Source organism: Salvelinus fontinalis, chromosome 15, assembly GCF_029448725.1.
Source record: "Salvelinus fontinalis isolate EN_2023a chromosome 15, ASM2944872v1, whole genome shotgun sequence".
Lineage (NCBI taxonomy): Eukaryota > Metazoa > Chordata > Actinopteri > Salmoniformes > Salmonidae > Salvelinus > Salvelinus fontinalis.
Genome location: NC_074679.1, coordinates 39,584,394 through 39,609,280, shown reverse-complemented (window position 1 = coordinate 39,609,280; position 24,887 = coordinate 39,584,394). Strand labels below are relative to the sequence as shown.

General features: G+C 43.2%; 1 protein-coding gene across 1 annotated transcript in view; it reads left to right on the top strand.

The window, feature by feature from the left end:
* Window positions 1–23,427, top strand: part of LOC129811975 (FERM domain-containing protein 6-like) — an 82,484-nt gene extending 59,057 nt beyond the window's left edge. The window contains exons 4-14 of the mRNA XM_055863798.1: window positions 3,466–3,545; window positions 4,108–4,184; window positions 5,133–5,319; window positions 6,540–6,695; window positions 6,833–6,898; window positions 7,015–7,083; window positions 12,788–12,962; window positions 13,265–13,576; window positions 13,803–13,940; window positions 15,066–15,157; window positions 17,081–23,427. Of these exons, the coding sequence (XP_055719773.1) occupies window positions 3,466–3,545; window positions 4,108–4,184; window positions 5,133–5,319; window positions 6,540–6,695; window positions 6,833–6,898; window positions 7,015–7,083; window positions 12,788–12,962; window positions 13,265–13,576; window positions 13,803–13,940; window positions 15,066–15,157; window positions 17,081–17,377 (1,649 nt within the window). The 3' untranslated portion in view covers window positions 17,378–23,427. The remainder of the gene's footprint in view (window positions 1–3,465; window positions 3,546–4,107; window positions 4,185–5,132; window positions 5,320–6,539; window positions 6,696–6,832; window positions 6,899–7,014; window positions 7,084–12,787; window positions 12,963–13,264; window positions 13,577–13,802; window positions 13,941–15,065; window positions 15,158–17,080) is intronic.
* The last annotated feature ends 1,460 nt before the right edge of the window (window positions 23,428–24,887 follow it).

Below are 24,887 nucleotides of genomic sequence, written 5' to 3'. Positions count from 1 at the left end.
TACGCCTCAATTTTCCGGAGGTATGCACTTGTGTACTTCACCCCGCACATTTAAAAGCATTGGATTGGTGTGTATACATGGGCTAGAGGGAGGTTCCACCACAGGCGCCGGTGGCACCTTTAATTGGGGAAGATGGGCTCTTAGTAATAGCTGGAGAAGAATAAATGGAATGGTATCGAACACATCAAACACACGGTTTCCAGGGGTTTGATGCCATTCTCTCCATTCCAGCCATTATTATGAGCCGTCCTCCCCTCAGCAGCCTCCTGTGGTTTCCATATGTCTCATACCAGTCCTTTCCTTATAAATCAATTAAGGGAAGTGAACAAGTGCACACTTGGGACAGAAGGATGGATAATTAGAACAGAGAATTAGACTCTTAGGCAGCCTTTGAGCAATCATTATGTCAGACATTCTACTGACTGGGCTGAACCAGTCCCTCTGGTGCGCGCTCTCTCTGTCTCTTTATCGCTCTCTCTCGCTCTGTCTCTGTCTCTCTGTCATCTTAATCTTCTCTGTTAGTCATACGTGTTATGAGCTGAGAGTTTCCCTGCTGAACCAACAGGTTTGGCTCTTCTTTAAAAGCCTTTGGAGTGGAAAAGTCAAGGATCAGAAAAGAAAGGAGGAAAAAGTCTGACAGGCGAGTAAGCCAGTATAGAGACTCTGCTGACTCTAAGCCCTGCAGTACAGATGACAGATGATTAACTACACATTTCACCAGGCAGACTGACTAGAGAGAGAGAGGGAGAGAGAAAAAGGAGTGATGATGACTGGTAAATCAGAGCTTAGCTAACTGACTGGTCTGCTCCCTAGTTGTGCTGGAGAGAGGTGGAGTGGGGTGACAGAGGCATTGGTCAGTGCGAGGGACACAGAGGTTGAGGGGGTTGGAGCTGGGGCTGGGGGTGGTTGGTTGGTAGGGCTAGGGGTCGGGGTATGAGTTAGAGTGGGGGTGGATAGTCACTGTTTGCCTTGTGATTTCACGCTGTTCAGACAAGCAGCTCAGGAATGTCCCTAAATCAGCCCCACTGGCTCCTGGTCAATAGACTTGTCCTGCAGGGCACGTGATTGGCTCATACTGAAGACCTGCAGGCATGCCATTGGCTCAGAGACCTGTCCTGTAGACTTAACATTGGTTCATCTCATCTGGTGGCTCATCTCATCTGGTGGCCATCTGTCTGACTGGCACTGCTGCGATGTGCTTTCCTTTGTAGTTGTTTCGACACTATAAAAATATTACTCTTTGGATCAACCTAAAACAATTGCATGGTTACAAGTAAATAAGTTAGGTTTTCTTAATTGAAAAAAATAAACTACATTTGTTGAAAACAAATACATGATTCAATGCCAGCTGTTATATTTCATTATTATGAACAACCCTGAATTTCAAGTTGCAACTGACTTCTTTCAACAGTCAACTTACTTTTCCCCTTTGATTAAACCTAATAAATAACAGAAATACAAACAAATAAATATATCTACACAACCCATTTGTTCAATTGGATTAACAGTTAAATATATTTCCTGTTAATCAAGATATTAAGTTGGTTCCATAACATGAAATAATGACTCCAAACACCTTCTTTACATTAGACTTTCACATTAACTGGTTACAATATTGTAACTAAACGGTGACCATCTCATCAATGAAAACATTTCCAGCGTGTTTAGTATCACAGTACTTACACATATATAATTTAAGATTCCGTGCTGGCAGTGAGCATGTAATCACAAAAAAAACAGAACGCATTACCTGAAAGGACATTCACTCTCTCAGGTGGCCAAAAATAACAAATGGAAAGCCACGCCCCAAATAGGTTTAGGGTTAGAGCAAAAACCTGCTGGACGGTAGCTCTCCAAGAACAGGGTTGGAGAGCCCTGTTCTGGAGGCAGCTCTGCAGAGGTCATTAGCTACCACTGCCGCAAAGTTATAAAATCTGATTCTTAAACCTAACCTTAAATTAAGACTAAAAAGTGGGAATTTTTACAATATAGGCAATTTTGACTTTGCAGCTGGGTTATCTAAGGGGAAATCGCTCAGTGCTGCCTCCAGGACAAGACTCATGACAATAAACGTCAACCTGCCATTGCACCCACCGCTATGCAATGTGAATGCGCATGAGATGTGTAAAGCAATTTAGAAGCTTTCATTCAATAAAAAAAAATCACATTGATCTGTCAAATTCGTGACTTGATTTCAGACCAATAGAATAGGTTGAACGAACCAAAGTGTAATTTTGGATCATGCGAATCAGAAAAAACACTTCAGATTAACAACAGTGCCGTCCCACTTTTTTACAGTGCAATTGTCACCTGCTGTCTGTCTGTCAACCTAAACCTGTATGTCTGCTACACAGGAGTCAATGTGTGACTCATGGTGCTTTCAAGACAACTAGGAACTTGGAGAAAAAACAAGGCCGTATCATGACATCAAGTGATCTTCAGGTCAGAAAGTTCCTGACTTGGAATTCCGACTTGGATGACCATTCAAAAAGGATTTTCGCAGTTTGAGCAATTTTTTTTTTTCTTCCACGGGTTCCCAGTTGTCTTAAACGCTCGGAAGTCAGTTTCCCAGTTCCAAGTTCACAGTTTTGAACGGGGCATCAATCATTCCATGCATACGACCACTCTGTCATCATAAAGCGACTTAGGTTAACCCCATAGAGTTATATAGAGGACTCTAGATGGAGTAAACCCATTTTGGCATGGACATTGCCATTGAGGGCTTACAACATTTTAAAGTAGTCAACTCGGTGGGACATCCTGTGGGTTAAAGAAGGATCACGTGATTCCATCCGGGTCATCAGGAGGGATCAGCCAATTAATTATATTTGTGAGCAAACACTAGGTGGCAGTATGCACACTTTCAGTTTTGTTTTCCAATTCATCAAAGTAGCAGAAGAAGAAAATGGACTACTTCAAAATGGAGATTGCCTCAGTGCACTCACATACACCTTAATGGGACATATATATATAAAGAAAATATTATTTATCTCTGTGATATCTCCATCTAACCCTTCTCTGTGTCATCAAAAGCAACTTAGATGAATCCTGGGCCATGATCGAAAGCATCAAAACCGTGATGTATTATGGGTCGATTGTGACTGACTAATCTACAAATAATATTGAGTAGTTATTCATGATGCAAAGTGATTTGTAGATCAGTAAATGTCGAACGCGCCCATCGGCTTGATCCACATGTGTTTTGCCGATACGTAAAATATCTATCCAGGTGTTGTAAGATCTGGCATGGGTCAGCAACACCTGGGCAGAGGAATGCACCCATTGTTAGACGTTACAGTCTACTGCCAACTGACTGGTCTACAAATTACCTTGCATCATAGTCACTACTCATTATTTTTTATAGATTAGTCCGTCGCAATTTACCCACAATGCATCACATATTTAATGCTCCCTAACACAGCCGCTTTCTGTATGTAACTCTGGTTTGTTTGTTTCCCCCTCCAGACAATGAGCATATCTACATGGAGCTGGGCCAGAAGCTGTCCAAGTACTGTCCCAAGGAGTGGAAGAGAGAGGCCAGCAAGGTGAGTCAATCTACAGCAGTGGTTCCCAACCAGGGATACTAGGACCCCTGGGGATACTAGGACCCCTGGGGATACTTGGACCCCTGGGGATAGTAGGACCCCTGGGGATACTTGGTCTGTCCACAGGGGGTACTTGAGAATGCACACTTCAGGGGTACTCCTTGCAGAGCAAAAATCAGTTTGTGGTACAGTAACCAGAAAGGTTGTAAACCACCGGTCTACAGTACAAGACAACAGTAGTATCTCTCTAGAGACGTGGAATATGGCTTGCAAGATTAGCCCTTTAGAAAAGAAAAGGAAAAGCCGCACACCAAGGGCTCCCGATGCAATGATTGATTTAACCAACATTTCGACAGCTAAGCTGTCTTCATCAGGGTTTCAAGGTTTGCAAGATTACCGCAACAGACATAGTACACTTAAATTCGATGTCAGCAACTGCTTTTGATTTCACTGTCAGGATGGTAGTTTGATATTATATTGATAGAATGAATACACTGTCCTGATGGGTTGATTTGCTCGAAAATAACCAAACAATGTTTGTTTTGTATCTTGTTGTTTTCAGGGCATCGACCAGTTTGGGCCTCCCATGATTATCCACTTCAGGGCTCAGTATTACGTTGAGAATGGGAGATTAATAAGGCAAGTAATCCCCCAGAGATCCTAGAAATTACTATTAGCAATAGTAATGTACAATTTGATTCTGATAGATGCTGAGACTACAGCACAAATAGAATGGAGACCTAGGCCGGGATTCAATCCAAGACTGTGTTGTAGCAGGCTCGTCACGTAAAGGTCATTTCCGGTTGAGCCGTCATCTGCAGCGTTCACCGTGAATGCCATCTCATTTAAACAGCTCTCTACGGATTGAGTCCCCGCCCTAGTGTGCTGGGCTGTGTCTCTAGAGGTTGTTATCAGTGACCATTCAGCCAGGTACTACTACTACTGGCACCGAGTACCTCCACCACCGTAGTATATAAATAGTAGTACTAATATAATGTCATTATGTTGCACCCCGCAGTGACTGTTCAGCCAGGTATTACTACTACTTTAATACAGTACAAAGATCAGTAACATAATATTCTCTCTCCTCCCCTTTAGTGACTGCTCTGCTAGGTACTAGAGCCTCTGCTAGGTACTAGAGCCTCTGCTAGGTGCTAGAGCCTCTGCTAGGTGCTAGAGCTGGGCAATATGGATGAAAATCCACATTGCAATAAATTGCCTGAGTTGATGCAATAACAATAAATAGAACAATAAGTTTAGAACATGAATGTACACCACATTTTCTTTTTTTATGTTATGATCCTTTAAACTACTACTACTACCACTAGTTAGATGGTTGTAGCCATCAATTGTCCCTTCATCCATATTAGCTCATTTATCTTGTTTCAAACTTGACCTTTCTCTAGTATATCAGCAAAATGCCTGCGATAAGTGATCGGTATAGTCGGTGTCGATAATTTTCGGTTTATCGTCCCAGGTTTACCAGGTACTACTACTGGCACCTGGTACTACTACTATATTAGTTATGTAGATCTACTACTACATAGCTATATGTGTCTAAAGGTTATTCTCCTCTCTCTCCCATAGTGACCGCTCGGCCAGGTACTACTACTACTGGCACCTGAGGAAACAGGTGTTGCTGTCTCAGTGTATCCAGAGAGAGGAGGCTTACTTTCTGCTGGCAGCCTTCGCCCTCCAAGCCGATATGGGCAACTTCAAACGCAACAAGCACTTTGGGAAGTACTTTGAACCTGAGGCCTACTTCCCCCCATGGGTGAGTAGATCTAACCTTTTAACCCAGTGGTATTCAAAGTTGGGGTCGCGACCCCGAGGGAACTGCAGTAATTGTTGCCAAAATAAAATGAAAGATAATTAGAACAATTCAATTTTATTGATCAAATGTGTTTATCGGTTTATTTTTATTTTGTTGAGATGAAAATGCAAAGAATTGAAGGTTATTTGTTGATGTAAAAATCAAAATGTGACGAATTTAAGGTTCTGTCATTAGATTTGGGGTGCGGTGGGGCCGCAATAAATTATACGGGAAACAATGGGGTCCCCGCTGAAAAAGTTTGAAAAGCACTGTTCTAACCTAACTGGTACCACGTGGTTTCCCAGGCAGTATTCAGCCCATCCCAATTCACTCTCTCCCCCTTCCCCTTCCCCTCGGCTGGATAGGTATAATCAGAGTACAGGTGAAGTATCCAACATATTGCTACAGATCTGCAAACATGGAAGGGTTAGGGCCAAGAGGAAGGGGTAGGGCGCGAATTGGGACCAACTGAGTGCAGTCTAACACACAGTCCAAATGTAGGTCTATAGCCTGTTTTAATAATCACTGTGCTCCAACACTTTGACACGCTCCCTCATTGGTGCATGCTGGGAAAGCTGGATCTAGAACACTAGTTTTATTTTGGTCCCTGGAAGTGGCACGCAGCACGATTGACTCTTTTGAGAAAGGATCTGAACGCGATCCGGCTACTCCCCTACTCGACTTGACCCCCCCTCCCAGACACAACGGTGGTCCACCCTTCTGTTTACCAACCACGTCCTGTGATTAGCCTGTTGCCATCCAATCTCCATTCTGAAGCCACAGGGACGGAAATGGTTGTACGATCACGAATGGTACATAAATACCTCCTCTTGGGATGTTCTCTAACTGGTTCTGGGTGAGTGGCTGGTTCAGGAGAAGCACCCCAAATCCAGACCTGACACTGACCGCTTTCTAGATTCCAGTGGGATTGGGGGCCCATCCCTAATCGCACCCCATGCCCAGCTGAATGATGCCTTTTGGGACGTCATCTCAGTATGTGAGACATCTGTCCTCCCCTGGGCAGGGGCTTCATCTACCTCCATTATCCCCACCTGCAAGCCTTCCTTCCTGCCTTCTGCCATTGAGCTGAAGTTAGAGCCATTAGCCAGTAATCACACTCCACCGAGATGCTTTTAAGAGAGAATTTATTTTCAGCCTTTGTCTCTGTCGCTCTCTTCCAGGTGATAGCCAAGCGAGGCCGGGACTACATCCTGAGACACATCCCCAACATGCACAAAGACCAGTTTGCCCTCACCGCCTCCGAGGCTTATCTCAAATACATCAAGGAGTGTTCCCTTCTGGATGATGTCACAGTCCACTACTACAGACTCTATAAGGTCAGCAGTCAACCTGGACACACACACACACACACACACACACACACACACACACACACACACACACACACACACACACACACACACACACACACACACACAATAAACTTACCAGTAAACTTCTATCTCTTCCACAGGACAAAAAGGAAGTGGAGGCTTCTCTTACCTTAGGACTGACCCTGCGTGGAATCCAAATATTCCAGGTACGAGAGTAAGAAGGAAGTGGTTGTGATGGCTTGTGTCTTGGAATACACAGTTCATGTATATGGTTTAGATGACGATTAATATCACGTACTGTATGTTTCTGTGTTTCTTTTAGAACATGGGGACAGCGAGACAGCTCCTGTATGATTTTCCCTGGAGCAACGTGGGCAAACTGGTATTTGTGGTGAGTAGAGCCATAGAGATAATACATATTGAATATACGAGTCATGAAAATTGTGACTTGGGTCAGATTCGAGTTCAAGTCCTACAACACTGATATATAGTGTTTTGATAATTTTTCTGTGAGTAGAACATCTTCTCATTCCATGTTTCCCTCGTTCAGAAATGTCAGAAGTTAGATGTCCTTTGGCACTTAGAAGGCTCAGGGGAATCCCTCTCTCTGTAAGATCTGTTGTTTTTTCACTCGTGATTCCAGCGGTGATGACGTCTTTGGAGCTTGGAGCCAGTCCTGTCTTATGGCAGTGGTTAGTTCAGCTCTTACGCAGACAACAATTGTGGAAATTGTGACGCAGATCTCCTCTTGTCCGTATTACAGTTGGGTCTTCTTACCCCTGCTACAGCTACAGCTAGAAATGCGTCCCCTATGGGTCCTGGTCAAAAGTAGTGCACTACAAAGGGTATAGGGTGCCATTCGGCATGCTACCATGGCCCACTGGAACTAATCAGGGCTTTAGGAAGACTCTCCCCTTTTGCCAGGAAACACACACACACAAAATCAGTAGCAATATCTCAATTCCTTTTTCTGTCTCGTTTAGTCTTCTCTCTTTTCTCCATTTAATTCTTAACAGACCAGATTTATGTGTGTGTATTTTTCATTGACGAAAGCTAGTTAGTCTTCTTACCCTAGGGTCTGTTATCAGAGAGAGCAGCTTACCATGTCTCCATTTTTCAGTCTTAAGCAGAACACACACCACAATGAGGAACTGGCCGATTGCATCTGAGTGCCTCTGATCAGAATATTGGCCAACATGTTTCAGCTATTCTACATGTTGAATCGGCGCAAACAGCCACCGCTCATTGACACCAAGCCGTTGCTTTTACCGCGGCGACAAGTAGCGTAGCGGTTAGAGCGTTGGGCCGGTTATCGAAAGGTTGCTAGTTTGAATCCCCTAGCCGACAAGGTGAAAAGTTTGTTAAAGTGCCCTTGAGCAAGGCACCTAAGCCTAATTACTCCAGGATCGCCGTTGATAATGGCAGACCCTGGCCTTGACCGCAGCCACTGAGGGTGTCTCAGGGGGAGTTGGGATATGCTAAAAAACACATTCCCAATACACACTTATATATATGTGAAATAGGACAAATATACACACCCACCAAATTATAATAATAATATTTGAACTGTTCGTTGATGCGGTGTGTCCAAAATGTAACAGCTCCCTTCTTACAACTATCACACCGTAAATGTCAGGATGTCTCAGTGAATTGGTTCCTCGAGTATAGCTTTGTGTAATGACGAATTATACCGTATAATTTCATCTAGTGGTACAGTCATCAATGCCACCGCAATGCTTTGCCACTTACGATAAGAGATCCTGCTTTGTTCTGTCTATGTCCCTGTACAGCCTTTCTATTCATATAGTAAGACTGACGAAAGCATGGAATAGTGGTGGATGTGGTTTGTATAGGGACCTAAGGGGCCTCTTACAGCGGAGACCGTCAGCCACACCCTTCTTCTGAATAACAGACTCTCTCTCTCTCACTCCACTGCTGCTCCACCCTGAGCACGTCAGCCGGCCCGGCGCAGCAGTGGGCGGGAGCGGAGGGAGGGAAGGGTGGAGGGACGTGTCAATAAATACCACCAGATGTTGTCATGGTTAGCGGGTGGATAAGCTTTGTTTTATTGGCAGGGTCTGAGTTTTGATGGTTAAGGGGGGCCAGGGCTTGTTCCATTGGCAGGGGGGAGTTCGGCTCCTCTTGGACATCCACTAATGTTGGGGGGGTGAATCTGATGGACAGAGAGGAGGTTTCTGGGCCTGGCCCCAGGTCTGGTCTCTGGAGATCCCAGGGTTGGATGGACAAGGTCTCCGAGTAGAGTAGGGCGGGACAGGCGCAGGCTAGGGCAGAGCCTCGGGGGTATGGCCCTACAGTCATTAGCAGGGTATCTCCTACTCCACTGTGTGTGGGCTCAGTCTGGGAGGTCCAGAAAGGGGAGAGGAAGACATTTCTTCTGACAACTGTCACACTCTTGAGAGGTCAAATGGTCCTGATCGTGCAGATGGACAGATTGAGAGAGAGAGAGAGACTTAAGGAGTGCCAGGCTAACCTTTTAATAAACTGATATCTAACACTGCTCCACTCTTTGTGTGGCTTTGGTTTAGACCAGGGATCTGTTATAGTTGTTTATTTCAAATGAGCTGGTCAGAATGATAGATCAATGGGGGTACCACAGGGTTAAATTCTCGGGCTGACTCTTTTCTCTGTATAGATCAATGATATATACAGGAAACAGGTACAAAAGTATCTATATTGACATAGCCTGAAAGGTAGCTCAGCAAGGAAGAAGCCACTACTCCAAAACCGCCATAAAAAAGCCAGACTACGATTTGCAACTGCACATGGGGACAAAGATTGTACTTTTTGGAGAAATGTCCTCTGGTCTGATGAAACAAAAATAGAACTGTTTGGCTATAATGACCACCGTTATATTTGGTGGAAAAGGGGGGAGGCTTGCAAGCCAAAGAACACCATCCCAACCGTGAAGCACGGGGTGGCAGCATCATGTTGTGGGGGTGCTTTGCTGCAGGAGGGACTGGTGCACTTCACAAAATAGATGGCATCATGAGGAGGAAAATGATGTGGATATATTGAAGCAACATCTCAAGACATCAGTCAGGAAGTTAAAGCTTGGCCGCAAATGGGTCTTCCAAATGGACAATGACCCCAAGCATACTTCCAAAGTTGTGGCAAAATGGCTTAAGGACAACAAAGTCAAGGTATTGGAGTGGCCATCACAAAGCCCTGACCTCAATCCTATAGAAAATTTGTGGGCAGAACTGAAAAAGCATGTGCGAGCAAGGAGGCCTACAAACCTGACTCAGTTACACCAGCTCTGTCATGAGGAATGGGCCAAAATGCACCCACTTTATTGTGGGAAGCTTGTGGAAGGCTACCCAATGATTAAATGTCAGGAATTGTGGAAAACTGAGTTTAAATGTATTTGGCTAAGGTGTATGTAAACTTCCGACTTCCACTGTACAGCCCCAGAGTGTATTCATGTGGGATCGTCATCATCCGTTTACTATCCAGACGGGGCTAATTTAGCTTTTCCGTGCTTGATAATGCAACCACTGTGCTTTTACTTTTCCCTCTATGGGTAGCTATACCGCCATGCACTGAGTGTACAAAACATTAGGAACACCTTCCTAAAATTGAGTTGCGCCCCCTGTTTCCCTCAGAACAGCCTCAATTCATCAGGGCATGGACTCTACAAGGTGTCAAAAGCGTTCAACAGGGATGCTGGCCCATGTTGACTCCAATGCTTCCCACAGTTGGGCCAAGTTGGCTGGTAGTGGATCTCTACTCCAAATAGCTTGTTCCGTCTCATCCCACAGATACTCAATTAGATTGAGATCTGGTGGCTGGGCAGGCCACTGCAGTAAGCTGAATTCACTGTTGTGTTCGTGGAACCATCCCTGGACAATGTCTTGTGGCATTGGGCATTATCCAGCTGAAAAAACGAAATTTGCAGATGGGTACTGTCACGTTCATGACCTTATTTCCTTTGTTTAGTCTTTGTTTAGTTGGTCAGGATGTGAGCTGGGTGGGCATTCTATGTTTTGTGTTTCTATGTTGGGTTTGTTGTTTGGCCTAATATGGTTCTCAATCAGAGGCAGGTGTTTGTCATTGTCTCTGATTGGGAACCATATTAAGGTAGCCTGTTTTCACTGTTTGTTTGTGGGTGATTGTTCCTGTTCCAGTGTACCAGTGTTTAGTGTTCACGTTACGGGACTGTATCGTCTTCGTTCCTTTTTGTTGGTTTGTTGTTTTGTTCGGTGTTTAAGTATTTCCCATTAAATATGGATGATATTCATGCTGCATCTTGGTCCCCCTCTCTTTCACCCGAAGACAGTCGTTACAGGTACACTGCCATGAAGGTATGCACCTGATTGTCAATGATGTTCAGATATCCTGTGGCAAACGTTGCTCCACTTTTATCAAGGGACCCAATGTATGGAATGAAAACACACCCCACACCATCACCACCAGCCTGTAATGTTGAGATGAGGCATGATGGATGGATGTACTCATGTACTCATTCTCCATACCCTAGTCTTCCTATCAGTGTGAAACAGAAGGAACCAGGATTCATCAGACCAGACAATGTTTTTCCAATTCTCCAGTGTCCAGTGTTTTCGTTCCTTAGCCCACTTCAACCGCAGTTTCTTGTTTTTTGCTGAAAGAAGTGGAACTCTGTAAGGTCGTCGGCTGCCATACCCCATTCGTGTCAAGGTACGACGAGTTGTTCATTCTTTTATTGGTCTTTGGGCACCAATGTTGTACTGGCCTGTCAGTTGACTAACTGTAGCCCGTTTGTTGCTCTGCACAATTCATGCCAGCCTCCTTTATCCTCTTTCTTCAATGACCCGTTTTCGACCACTGGCCTGCTGTTGGCTGGATGTCCTTTGGGTGATGGACGATTGTTGATACACACGGGAAACTGTTGAGCATGAGAAACCCAGCAGCGTGGCAGTTCTTGACACACTCAAAGTGGTGCGCCTGGCACCTACTACCATACCTCGTTCAAAGGCACTTAAAACATTTGTCTTGCCCATTCACTCTCTGAATGGCACACATACACAATCCATGTCTCAATTGTCTCAAGACTTAAAAATACTTATTTAACCTTCCTTCTCCCCTTCATCTACATTGATTAAAGTAGATTTAACAGGTGACATCAATAAGGGATCATACTGTAGCTTTCACCTGGATTCACCGAGTCAGGCTGTCATGAACATAGCAGGTGATCCTAATGCTTTGCACACTCAGTGTAGATGGAAAATTCAATTCTAGAGTGAAAATTCTGCAACTCTTGTGCATTCGTACGCTGCATCAAACCACCTCTTGTATTTTCAAAGTATAAACCCCAGCAGAAATATTTTATATGGTGGTATAGAAAATACAACTGTTTCTCGACACTACAGACTGCTGTTATTGTGTTAAACTTCTGCCAAGGTCCTTAGAGAAATGATTTGGCCACTGTTTTAGTCAGGGTTTCTCCAAGCTCTGACTCTTTGGTTTTGCCAAAATGGCACCCTATTCCCCTATATAGTGCACTACTTTTGACCATGGGCCATAGGGCTCTATGTAGTAGTGCACTATGTAGGGAATACGGTGCCATTGGGACAGAGCCTTTGGAATTTGCTCTCTGGTTATAAATACGAAAATGTTGAAATGCTAATGCAGTTTTGTTTGTGTCCCTCAATCAGTAGACTACGCTCTTATCTATATTATAAATACTTCTCCACGGTGTGTTTTGGTTGTAAAGAAGTATAACAGATGTAGTTTTCAAGAAGAGACCATTCTCTCATTGCTCTCCCTCCTATTGTGTCGTTTGCGTGTGGGCTATGTATCTGGCACACTAGCAAAGTGTCTGAATCTTCTCATGCATCCCCTCTGCAAATGAACAAAGAATCAGAAAATGAACAAAGACTATGAAAATGAACAAAGATGCAGCACTCACACTGGAATCAGACAGGGTTGTTTCTCAGGCTCAAAAATATTCTATAATCATAAAGTTAAACATCAATCAATCAATGATTTCAATAAATAAAGCAATCAATCAGTTGCAGAGTTAAAACGTCATCTGGATGGCATATAGCATGACGATATCCTATAATGATTCTAAGTCTTCTGTCTGTCTGTTTCAGGGGAAGAAGTTTGAGATCCTGCCTGATGGTCTTCCGTCGGCCCGTAAGCTGATCTACTACACCGGTTGTCCCCTGCGTTCCCGCCACCTCCTGCAGCTGCTCAGTAACAGCCATCGCCTCTACATGAACCTGCAGCCTGTCCTCAAACAGGTCCGCAGGCTGGAGGAAAACGAAGGTAAACTACCTGGACACACCTGGTATTCACCTGCCTCGTCATACCTGGTCATCACCTGTACCTAGTACCTACCTACCTGGCCATCCTTCATACTGGAGCATTCTGGCTACCTACATGGCCATGCTTCCATACTAGAGCAGACTGGCTCTTATATCCTGTCTCTCTGCTTCTCTGTGTCTTTCAGCTTACCTCAACTTAGCCAATCGTAATGGTGAATGTGTTATGTGTGGGCCTCTCTGACCAACAACAGCTTTGGTACTGCTGTATCTAACCCTCTGTGTGTGTCTATCCCTCCTCTCTAGAGAAGAAGCAGTACCGTGAGTCGTACATCAGCGATGCGTTGGAGCTGGATATGGACGGGCTGGACAAGCGTTCCCGGGCCAGCGGTAGCAGTGCCGGCAGCACTGTGTCTCACCTCAAACACCTGTCTCGCCACTCTACCGCCAGCCACGGTAGCTCACACACCTCGGGCATCGAGACAGACAGTTTCCGGGCCCCCGGAGGGGCCCCACACCGAGCCCTGAGGACGTGCAGCTCCTCAACGACTAGCCATGGGAGCTCACACACCTCGGGGGTGGAGAGTGGGGGCAAGGAGCGCATGTTGGACGATGATGGTAAGGCAAACTATTTCACAATTACACATGGAACACACACACATGCAGACACACACTGAGAGCAAGACTGAATCTACCTCCCCTCTTAGAAAATTATATTATGCTCTTTTGTTCTTCTGTTGCTCATGCCTGCTCGCCTGCTCAACTAGTGATCATCACTAACCCTCTAGGTGTCTGTCCCTCCAGAGAATAATAGTAGTGTCTATCTGTCTGTCTGTCTCTCCAGAGATTGAGATGTTAGTGGACGACCCTAAAGACTATGAGGAGCTCCATGAGCTGGCCCTAGAGTTGAACCAGGACCTGTGCATCCACATCACTGAGGACATGCTGACCATGACCCCTGACCAGACAAATGGATATTCAGGTGTACAATCACTACCTCACTGTATTCATTCCCCCTGTCTTAGGATAGCCTCCTATCTCAGTGCGTTGAGACTGGTTAAACTGTAATTTGGCTGGGCGGTCATTGGATGAAGTAGTAGTAGTAAGAAGTTGTAGTAGTAAGAAGTAGTAGTAGTAGTAGTAGTAGTAGTAGTAAAACATAGTAAGAAGTAGTAATAGAAGTAGTAGTAGTAGTAGTAGTAAGACGTAGTAGTAGTAGTAGTAAGACGTAGTAGTAGTAAGACGTAGTAAGAAGTAGTAGTAAGAAGTAGTAGTAAGAAGTAGTAGTAAGACGTAGTAGTAAGACGTAGTAGTAAGACGTAGTAGTAAGACGTAGTAGTAGTAAGTAGTAGTAAGTAGTAGTAGTAGTAGTAGAAGTAGTAGAAGTAGTAGAAGTAGTAGAAGTAGTAGTAGTAGTAGTAGTAGTAGTAGTAGTAAGAAGTAGTAGTAGTAAGAAGTAGTAGTAGTAGTAGTAGTAGTAAGAAGTAGTAAGAAGTAGTAGTAGTAGTAGTAAGAAGTAGTAGTAGTAGTAGTAGTAGTAAGAAGTAGTAGTAGTAGTAGTAGTAGTAGTAGTAGTAGTAGTAGTAGTAGTAGTAGTAGTAGTAGTAGTAGTAGTAGTAGTAGTAGTAGTAGTAGTAGTAGTAGTAGTAGTAGTAGTAGTAGTAGTAGTAAGAAATAGTAGTAGTAGTAGTAAGAAATAGTAGTAGTAGTAGTAAGAAGTAGTAGTAGTAGTAGTAAGAAGTAGTAGTAGTAGTAGTAAGAAGTAGTAAGAAGTAGTAGTAGTAGTAGTAAGAAGTAGTAGTAGTAAGAAGTAGTAGTAGTAGTAGTAGTAAGAAGTAGTAGTAGTAGTAGTAGTAGTAGTAAGAAGTAGTAGTAGTAGTAGTAGTAAGAAGTAGTAGTAGTAGTAGTAGTACTAGTAGTAGTAGTACTAGTAGTAGTAGTAGTAGTAAGAAGTAGTAGTAGTAGTAGTAGTACTAGTAGTAGTAGTAGTAGTAGTAAGAAGTAGTAGTAGTAGTAGTAAGAAGTAGTAGTAGTAGTAGTAGTAAGAAGAAGTAGTAGTAGTAAGAAGTAGTAGTAATAAATGTCATCCTCTCTGTCTGTACCGTAGGGCTCATAGTGAAGGACGTCAGCTCATCCACCTCCAGTTCCTCTGAGACCGTGGTCAAGATGAGAGGTCAGAGCATTGTGTCTCTCCCTCAGGTCAGTGACAGTGATGGCATCTCCTGTTTGGTACTTACGTTTTTAGTTATTCAACAGACACTCTTATCAAGAACAACTTAGAATGAGTGCGTTCAACTAAAGTAGATAAAACAATCATGATCATTGATTCCTTTACACGATCAAGTAAAACCTTCATAAAACATACAGTTGAAGTCGAAAGTTTATATACACTTAGGTTGGAGTCATTAAAACTCATTTTTCAACCACTCCACAAATTTCTTGTTAACAAACTATAGTTTTGGCAAGTCGGTTAGGACATCTACTTTGTGCATGACACAAGTCATTTTTCCAACAATTGTTTACAGACAGATTATTTCACTTATAATTCACTGTATCACAATTCCAGTGGGTCAGAAGTTTACATACACTAAGTTGACTGTGCCTTTAAACAGCTTGGAAAATTCCAGAAAATGATGTAATGGCTTTAGAAGCTTCTGATAGGCTAATTGACATCATTTGAGGCAATTGGAGGTGTACCTGTGGATGTATTTCAAGGCCTACCTTCAAACTCAGTGGTTCTTTGCTTGACATCATGGGAAAATCAAAAGCAATCAGCCAAGACCTCAGAAAAAAAATTGTAGACCTCCACACGTCTGGTTCATCCTTGGGAGCAATTTTCAAACGCCTGAAGGTACGACGTTCATCTGTACAAACAATAGTACGCAAGTATAAACACCATGGGACCACGCAGCCGTCATACTGCTCAGGAAGGAGACGCGTTCTGTCTCCTAGAGATGAACGTACTTTGGTGCGTAAAGTGCAAATCAATCCCAGAACAACAGCTTGTGAAGATGCTGGAGGAAACAAGTACAAAAGTATCTATATCCACAATAAAACGAGTCCTATATTTACATAACCTGAAAGGCCGCTCAGCAAGGAAGAAGCCACTGCTCCAAAACCACCATAAAAAAGCCAGACTACGGTTTGCAACTGCACATGGGGACAAAGATCATACTTTTGGGAGGAATGTCTTCTGGTCTGATGAAACAAAAATAGAACTGTTTGGCCGTAATGACATTATGTTTGGAGGAAAAAGGGGAATGCTTGCAAGCCGAAGAACACCATCCCAACCGTGAAGCACGGGGGTGGCAGCATCATGTTGTGGGGGTGCTTTGCTGCAGGAGGGACTGGTGCACTTCACAAAATAGATGGCATCATGAGGAGGAAAATGATGTGCATATATTGAAGCAACATCTCAAGACATCAGTCAGGAAGTTAAAGCTTGGCCGCAAATGGGTCTTCCAAATGGACAGTGACCCCAAGCATACTTCCAAAGTTGTGACAAAATGGCTTAAGGACAACAAGGTCAAGGTATTGGAGTGGTCATCACAAAGCCCTGACCTCAATCCTATAGCAAATTAGTGGGCAGAACTGAAAAAGTGTGTGCGAGCAAGGAGGCCTACAAACCTGACTCAGTTACACCAGCTCTGTCAGGAGGAATGGGCCAAAATGCACCCAACTTATTGTGGGAAGCTTGTGGAAGGCTACCCAAAACGTTTGACCCAAGTTAAACAATTGAAAGACAATGCTACCAAATACTAATTGAGTGCATGTAAACTTCTGACCCACTGGGAATGTGATGAAAGAAATAAAAGCTGAAATAAAAAATGATCTCTACTATTATTCTGACATTTCACATTCTTAAAATAAAGTGGTGATCCTAACTGACCTAAACCAGGGATTTTTTTACTGGGATTAAATGTCAGGAATTGTGGAAAACTGAGTTTAAATATATTTGGCTATGGTGTATGTAAACTTCCGACTTCAACTGTACCTGCTCTCTGCAAAATCATTGCTAGAAAGAATAAAGGAAAAGGTACAGCAGAACAGAACAGCAGTTTTTACGTAATTTGTTTAAGTTAATACATTTACTGATTGTTCTGCTTCTGTTCCATTCCCCAGACCTCCATGTGCAGGAAGCCTCAGACGTCAACTGACCGCCACAGCCAATCCCTAGATGACGTACGTCTCTACCAGAAGGGATGTCTCCATTGGGCGGAGCTATGCCAGGACACCGCCCACAGCTACACCTTCGGCTGCGCCCAGGAGCTGAGCGACAGCAGCGGTTACCAGGGCAACCTGGCCGAGCAGTGCGCTGGTATTCGCGGTGACCAGCTTGACTGTTTCCCCATCAAGAGGACCAGCAAGTACTTTTCCCTGGACCTGACCAGCGAAGAGGTCCCAGAGTTTGTGGTGTGATGGCCGAACAGGGGGAGACGGGGATGAAGAGGAATGGATGAGGCAGAAAGGGTGACCTCAAGACCCCTGCTCCCCTGCCTCCACATCTCAGATTTGGAGGTGCCTCAGGAAACTGAATGGGACAAAAGAAGAGGGTTGGAGGTTTGGAGAGGTGATACTTGGTTGTCTATCTGTTGCCCTAACCTATCAGTCATAACCTGTGTCAGCCATAACCTGTCAGCCATAACCTGTCAGCCATAACCTGTCAGCCATAACCTGTCAGCCATAAACTGTCAGCACCAGACTTGGGAAGAGTCAGATGGACTGTAAAAGCCCTACATCCACCAGACTGACATCACCAGTCAACATAACCATGTAACCACCTGAGACGACATACGTAACACACTACAGAGACAAATAACTGACAGTGAAAGCCCTTTGAGCAATTTTTTTTGCCAAAACGGCAATAAATAAAAAAGGATCAACCTTTGCTGGGTTTCAAGAAAACCTATCTGCGCCTTAATTGGACCGATGCTGGTTGGGAATGGAGTGTAAAAGGAAAAGTAAGGGAATGTCGAAATATCTCACCATCACTTTTTTATTCAAACAAACTCTGACTGTCTGCGTTTCCAAAGCATGTACTCTCTCTCTCCAGATGTTTTCTGGATCTGATTATTGTGCTTGCGAAGAGAAATAATACTTCAGTTCTGATGTTAACACACTTGCGTGTGCCTACTTCGACTTTACTAATGAAGTGCAAACAAACACACACACAGCCGACATATCAAAATATTCTGCCATGGAGAGTAGATCCCACTCTTCTTTCCCTACAGAAAGAAGGGAACTCTCATTGATAGTCAAGCTAGATGTGCTATGAACCAAAGACAAGTTACACTAAACACGAACAGAAAAGCCACTTGGCTCCAAGTCCTCATGTCCACATTATTACTATTTTAGTGTTTAACCAACCAACCAACCAATGAAATGATGCAGCCTCCTGAATCCATGACAGGATATGACATCACCATGAGCGGGTTCTGTATCGTTTCAGAATCTAGAGGTTGATCCAGAGGAGGGGATTTGGATTGGTCTCAGAATATTTCAGAACAAGGAACGCTAATGATGTCCTTGTTCTCGTGTGTCTCCCTTCCATCCCTCTGTCTCTAGTATGAAGTATGTATGATGTGACATAATCTGGGAGCCCAGAACCAAATCCAGCGTGCGCTAGTCTGTCACAAGGGATTAGGAGTGACGCGCCGCCGCTCCTCTCTTTTACAAGGAAGTGCAATGTGTCAACAGTTCCCCTGTAGAGTTGTGTCCTAGTGTAGCGACTAGACTGATATTATGAACATACCCAATGTGTCTTCATCACCTATGCAGGCCCTGAACCACAACCATGCCTTGACAATCAAATCACAGCTTCTCGCTAAGCAACGCAACACGCCCACATGAGTCACAGAGATCAGTTTTAATGTCACTTTTAAGCTCTTCATCTGTAACTTTATTCTTGGTCAGAAGTACATTGGTATTTAAAGGCCCAGTGCAGTCAAAAAATTAGATGTTTCTGTGTTTTTCTATACATTGCCACACTATGATGATGGAACAATACTGTGAAAATTATGATAATGCCCTTTTAGTGTAAGCTGTTTGAAAAGAATGCCTGATATTTCAGCCTGTTTTGGTGGGATGGAGTTTTAGCCTGCCTGGTGACATCACCAGGCGGTAAATTAGTTAATAGACCAATAAGAAAGAGATCCAAACCTCTGCCAATAACAGTTAGTTTTCCCCTCCCCGCTCAGAACACTCCCACAGTCCTAGCAAAGTTATTGTTCTTCGCTAAGAAGCTATTTTTGTTTCTTTTTCACCATTTGAACTGAAAACAGTAAGCTACTTAACTGTTACCCAGAAATGATTTGATATTGAGATAAAAAAAAATGGCTGCATTGGACCTTTAATCATTGACTTGAGAGTTTAAACATCGTTATTCAAACAGTTTTAGCAGATTAACCAATAATCATTGAAGGGGATTACCCTAATGTCATCTACCATCCCTAGCCTAGCTTTATGTTAAACGTGTCAGAGTTATTTAAATCGGTGGTAGTTAGGTTCCTGTCATGTGAAATGTAGCCCAGATGACTTCATGGGCTGGTTCAAGACTTCCCCGACTACATCATTGGCTGTGCCAGGTCAGATGCTTGGAGCAGGATGAGTTTCTACATGCCCTCACCTGTCTGTCTGTGTACAGAGCTGAGGAATGCGCTTAGATGTAATCTACACATACACACAAACACACACACACACAAAATGGAACTGGGTTGGCTTTAGGCCAGCTATGAAACTGACATTTTGACTTAGTTCTTTCTATATGTTGGTAGTTTTTTTCTTTTTTACTCGGCTGTCTTTGTTAGTCCTTTAAAACTGTCTTTTGTTTGTTTTGTCTCGATAATTATTTTAAATTGGAACTTGTTACTTTTGCTTGTTTTCATTTCATAATTTTAGCTGATTGGAAGTAGAAAGTGTCATATTTTTTTGTATGGAGTGTTTTTAGAACAGTGAGATTTGTTGTATATGTTGAAAAGGTATTCTTTGTGTGCAGTTGGTGTGTGTCAGTATTATACGCAAAGTACACTCACAGGAGAGTTTATTAGGTACACCCATCTAACACCGGGTCAGACCCCCCTTTGCCTCCAGAACAGCCCAAATACTTTGGGTGTAGGAAACATTCCACAGAGATGTTGGGCCTCGCAATGGCATCACGCCGTTGCTGTAGATTGGATGGTGGTGCATTTTATGCTGCAAACAGCCTGTTCCAACTCATCCGTGACAAGGATCGACGGGGTGTGCATTCCGAGATGCCGGTCTGCACACCACTGCTGTGCCATTATTTATCTGTTTGTGGCCCGCCTGTTAGTTTGCACGATTCTTGCCATTCTCCTTTGACCTCCGTCATCAACAAGCTGTTTTCGCCCACGGGACTTCCGCTGACTGGCTGTAAACCTTAGACGCTGTGATGTACCTAATAAACTGTCCGGGTAGTGTAATGTGACAGTGTTTCAACCCTGTGACACCAAATTCACTGGGCCCCTTTTTACCCAGGAATAGTCGTAATTTCAATTTACAGTACCTGAAGAACGTTGATACCTAATAATTTTTTCCTTTGCTCAGTTAATTGGCCAAGAGCCAAGGTGTGAAACCCAACACTATACAAATATAAAGTTAGATTTCTTATACATTACTTCCAGTTAAGGTGTGGAAACAGACAAGACTGCCATCTCTTGCCTCTTTTATTCGCTATCGTCATAGAGATTTCTCCGAACCGTACCTACGCAATGTAAATTGGAACTAGTGTTTGTCTTCCAAATTTGTCTTGCATTCAGAATTTTTGCATTTCTACCCCAGTCAGTAAACCTTATTGAGAAGACCGTTTCAGTGACCTCCTCATTTTATGTGTAGTAATAGTACATTAGGCATGTACAGTTGTATTCCAAACCTCATTCACATGGTCTAATATCTCTAGAGTAACGAACAAAACAAATTACTACTTCATTATGTATTTGGAATTCAAAACTACTGTGTGCCTCAGTTAAGCAATAATTTGTTAGTGTGGATCAACATTCTAGCTGAGCTTTTCCGTTGCTGCTCCAGAGAGCTTTATTCTAGAACATTCTAGAGCCCTCTAAAAGAACCTTCTAGAACCTTTAGAATGTTTCAGAAGCATCTCTGCTCTGGTACAATGGAGAGACCTGACATTTTCACTTCTCTTCACAGCTGGTCTCATCAGCTGGACACGTTGGCCTAGAATACTGAGCAAAGCATCTTGGCCTAGAAACACAGATCAGGCCAAGGCAGCAAGAAACAATTGTTGGAAAGAAATGTGTAATAATTAATACACTTATGAATTTGATATCGTCGTGTGATTTCAAAGCAAAAATTAATGCTGTAACAGTTTATTTCCAACAAGATGTTACTTGTTATTTCTACTCATTAATAATGGGTATCTGAGAAACAGATCGATATGTTGAAATGAATCTTTTTCTGGTAGATTATTGTTGATATATTAACCCAGTGTGTGTCCAGGTACATAGCCATAAAAACAGAACCACATCCTGAAAACTTTTGCATTCGGATAAACTCTCCACTTTGGTGACTTAGGCTACAGTGCATATCATAAGTATTCAGCCCCCATGGATTTCTTCACAATTTATTGTTGTCAATGATCTACACAAAATACTCATGTACATTTCAATTAACGGAAAATGGGACACACATATACGCTGAGTGTACAAAACAGAGTGCCTTCCTAATATTGAGTTTCACCCAATTTTTTCCCCTTCAGAACAGCCTCAATTTGTTATGCATGGACTCTACAAGGTGTCAAAAGCGTTCCAAAAGGATGTTGGCCCATGTTGACTCCAATGCTTCCCATAGTGCTGTCAAGTTGGCTGGATGTCCTTTGGGTGGTGGACCATTCTTGATACACGTGGGAAACTGTTGTGTGAAACTCAGCAGCGTTGCAGTTCATGATGACACACTCAAACCAGTGCGCCTGGCACCTACTGCCATACCCCCTTCAAAGGTTCTTTTGTCTTTCCCATTCACCCTCTGAATTGCACACGTTCACAATCCATGACTCAATTGTCTCCAATTATTCTTTAACTTGTCTCCTCCCCTTCATCTACACTGATTGAGGTGCATTTACCAGGCAACATCAATAAGGGATCATAGCTTTCAACTGGTCAGTCTATGTCATGATTAGATAAATATGTAACCCCCCTGACTCAATATATGTTAGAAACACCTATGGCAGCGATTGCAGCTGTGAGACTTTCTGGGTAAATCTCTTAGACCTTTGCACACCTGGATTGTGCAATATTTTCCCAGTATTCTTTCATACTTCTTCAAGCTCTGTCAAGTTGGTTGTTGATCATTGCTAGACAGCCATTTTCAAGTCTTGCCATTAGCTTTTCAAGCAGGTTTAAGTCAAAACTGTAACTAGGCCACTCAGGAACAACTCCTTGGTAAGTAACTGCAGTGTAGATTTGGCCTTGTGTTTTAGGTTACTGTCCTGCTGAAAGATGAATTTGTCTCCCAGTGTCTGGTGGAAAGAAGACTGAACCAGGTTCTCCTCTAGGATTTTGCCTGTGGTTAGCTCCATTCTGTTTATTTTTATCCTGGAAAAACTCCCTAATCCTTGCCGATGACAAGTATACCCATAACATGATGCAGCCACCACCATGCTTGAAAATATGGAGCATAGTACTCGGCCATGTGTTGCGTTGAATTTCCCCCAAACATAAAACTTATTCAGGACAAAAAGTTCATTCCTTTGTCACATTTTTTGCAGTATGAATTGTTTAGAGCATTTTCACTCTGTCATTTAGGGTAGTATTGTGGAGTAACTACAATGTTGTTGGTCTAGCTTCAGTTTTCTCCCATCACAGCCTTTAAACGTTGTTACTTTTTTTAAATGGCCTCATGGTGAAATCCCTGAGCAGTTTCCTTCCTCTGCTGGCAACTCCGTTAGGAAGGACACCTGTGTCTTGGGTGTATTGACACCCCATCGAAAGCTTAATTAATAACTTTACCATGCTCAAAGGGATATTCTGTGTCTGCTTTTACCCATCTACCAATCTGTGTCATTCTTTGTGAGTCATTGGAAAAGCCCCATTGTCTTTGTGTTTGAATCTGTGCTTGAAATACACTACTCGACCGAGAGACCTTGTGCGTGTGGGGTAGTGATAAAAATGTACCAACAAATCAGAATTATATCCAGTTCAATCCCACTTTGTTAACTCAACGAAATGTGAAAAAATCCAGGGGGGGGGGTGAATGCTTATGATATGCACTGTATATACACGGCCATACTGACACTGAGGAAGTGTCTGTATATCTGCACTAAGTATCCATAGTCCTTTCTGTGAAAGGATCTCCCTTCTGGAAAAACATTTTTTGGGGTCAAACCCTGTAGTAGTGAAAATGTTTTGTTAAATATGAAGTCTGGTGCGTGCCACCTTGGTAATAATACCCATAACAATATTCAATAAAAAGGTACATTTATTTGCCAAAATCGAGCTGTCCTGTCCTCTCTCATGTTTGGTCAATCTTGTGGAAGCCATTATTATATAACAGACAGAGAAATAAAAACAGCAGACAGTCAAACACACTGGCCGTGTTTGAAGACTTTAAACATTGACCTTATTTTCTTCCTGAAACCAATTCTGATAGCGGCTATTTCGAAGATGTCTGCTACTGTCAATGACTATGATTCCCCTACTTAATTAACTTGGTTGAATGCAATGACTGTAAGTTGCTCTGGATAAGAGTGTCTGCTAAATGGCTCAAATGTAAACCAACTGTTAGGTTCAGTGAATACTTTAACCCTTCCGTGAAGTATCCACTGATCGAACAGTTGGTTTATCGAAGCAAAGCTATGTAGTAGTCACCCGTCCAAATAATGTTAGATCATTAATTACTTTAAGTCGGGTATTTTAAAGGATTCAAACTGAGTCCTCTGCTCTCCGATCGACATTCTGAGAAGACTGGGAAAAGCCAAGATGCTGTATCCATGAAGACATGCTGCCCTCTGCTGCCCACAGAGAAGAGCTTACCTCAGCAGTTGTTCTACCTTGTCATACCCTAGTTAGCCACCAGGTGACAATGTTGGCTGTGTTCCTATAACACCAAGCCAGAGCAGTGCGGTCTGTAGAAGGGTCGAATGGAGATGCGGGATCATGAAGCATCATCACACACACACACACATTGCACATAGATGTGACATGCCTGTCTCTCTCTAGTCCCTCCCTATGTGCTCTGGCTCCAAGAATATAAGTCATAGTTGTTACTTATATGACTTTAGTATAGCCTATGTGTAAGAGGGAATAGTGTGTACATGTGTGAGTGTACGAGAGTGGTTGGCCTTTCTGTACAGTATACTATTTACTTGAGTGTGATAAAAAGTTACATTGGTTTCTTATAACTATAAGCATGTGTATATGAGGGAACTGTGTATAGCACACTTTGTGCGTGAGAGTAAATGAGTAAGGGTTCCCAATTGTTGAGTTTTGCTCTACACTACAGTACTTGAGTGGGTTGGAGAGTTGTGTTGTGCTTTGGATGAGTGTTTCTCGTGGAGAGCGATGCTGTGTGTGGGTGGATAGGTTAAAGAGAACATTAATAACATTGTACACAATAGGGACACCCCCCTCTCTCTCTCTCTCTCTCCCTCTATCTCTCCTCTCTCAGTATGATGGTTGGAACATCATAACCCTCCATTCAACACCATCTTCAACCTCATCTCCCAATTGTTTGTATATTCCCTATTGTATCCGACAAATTCCGCCGTGAATTGTAATAACTTTCAATTCAAGAAGCCAATCCTTCCATGCAAAAACACAGAGGAGTGGAGAGATCAGATGTGGTTTCAAATCTACAGGAAACATGGACATCTAAGCTCCTCCCCCAGCCTATGACGTCAATAGTGTCCCTCTCTCTCTCTCTTCACCCCTCCTCATCCTTTGCTCCCCCCTTTCTC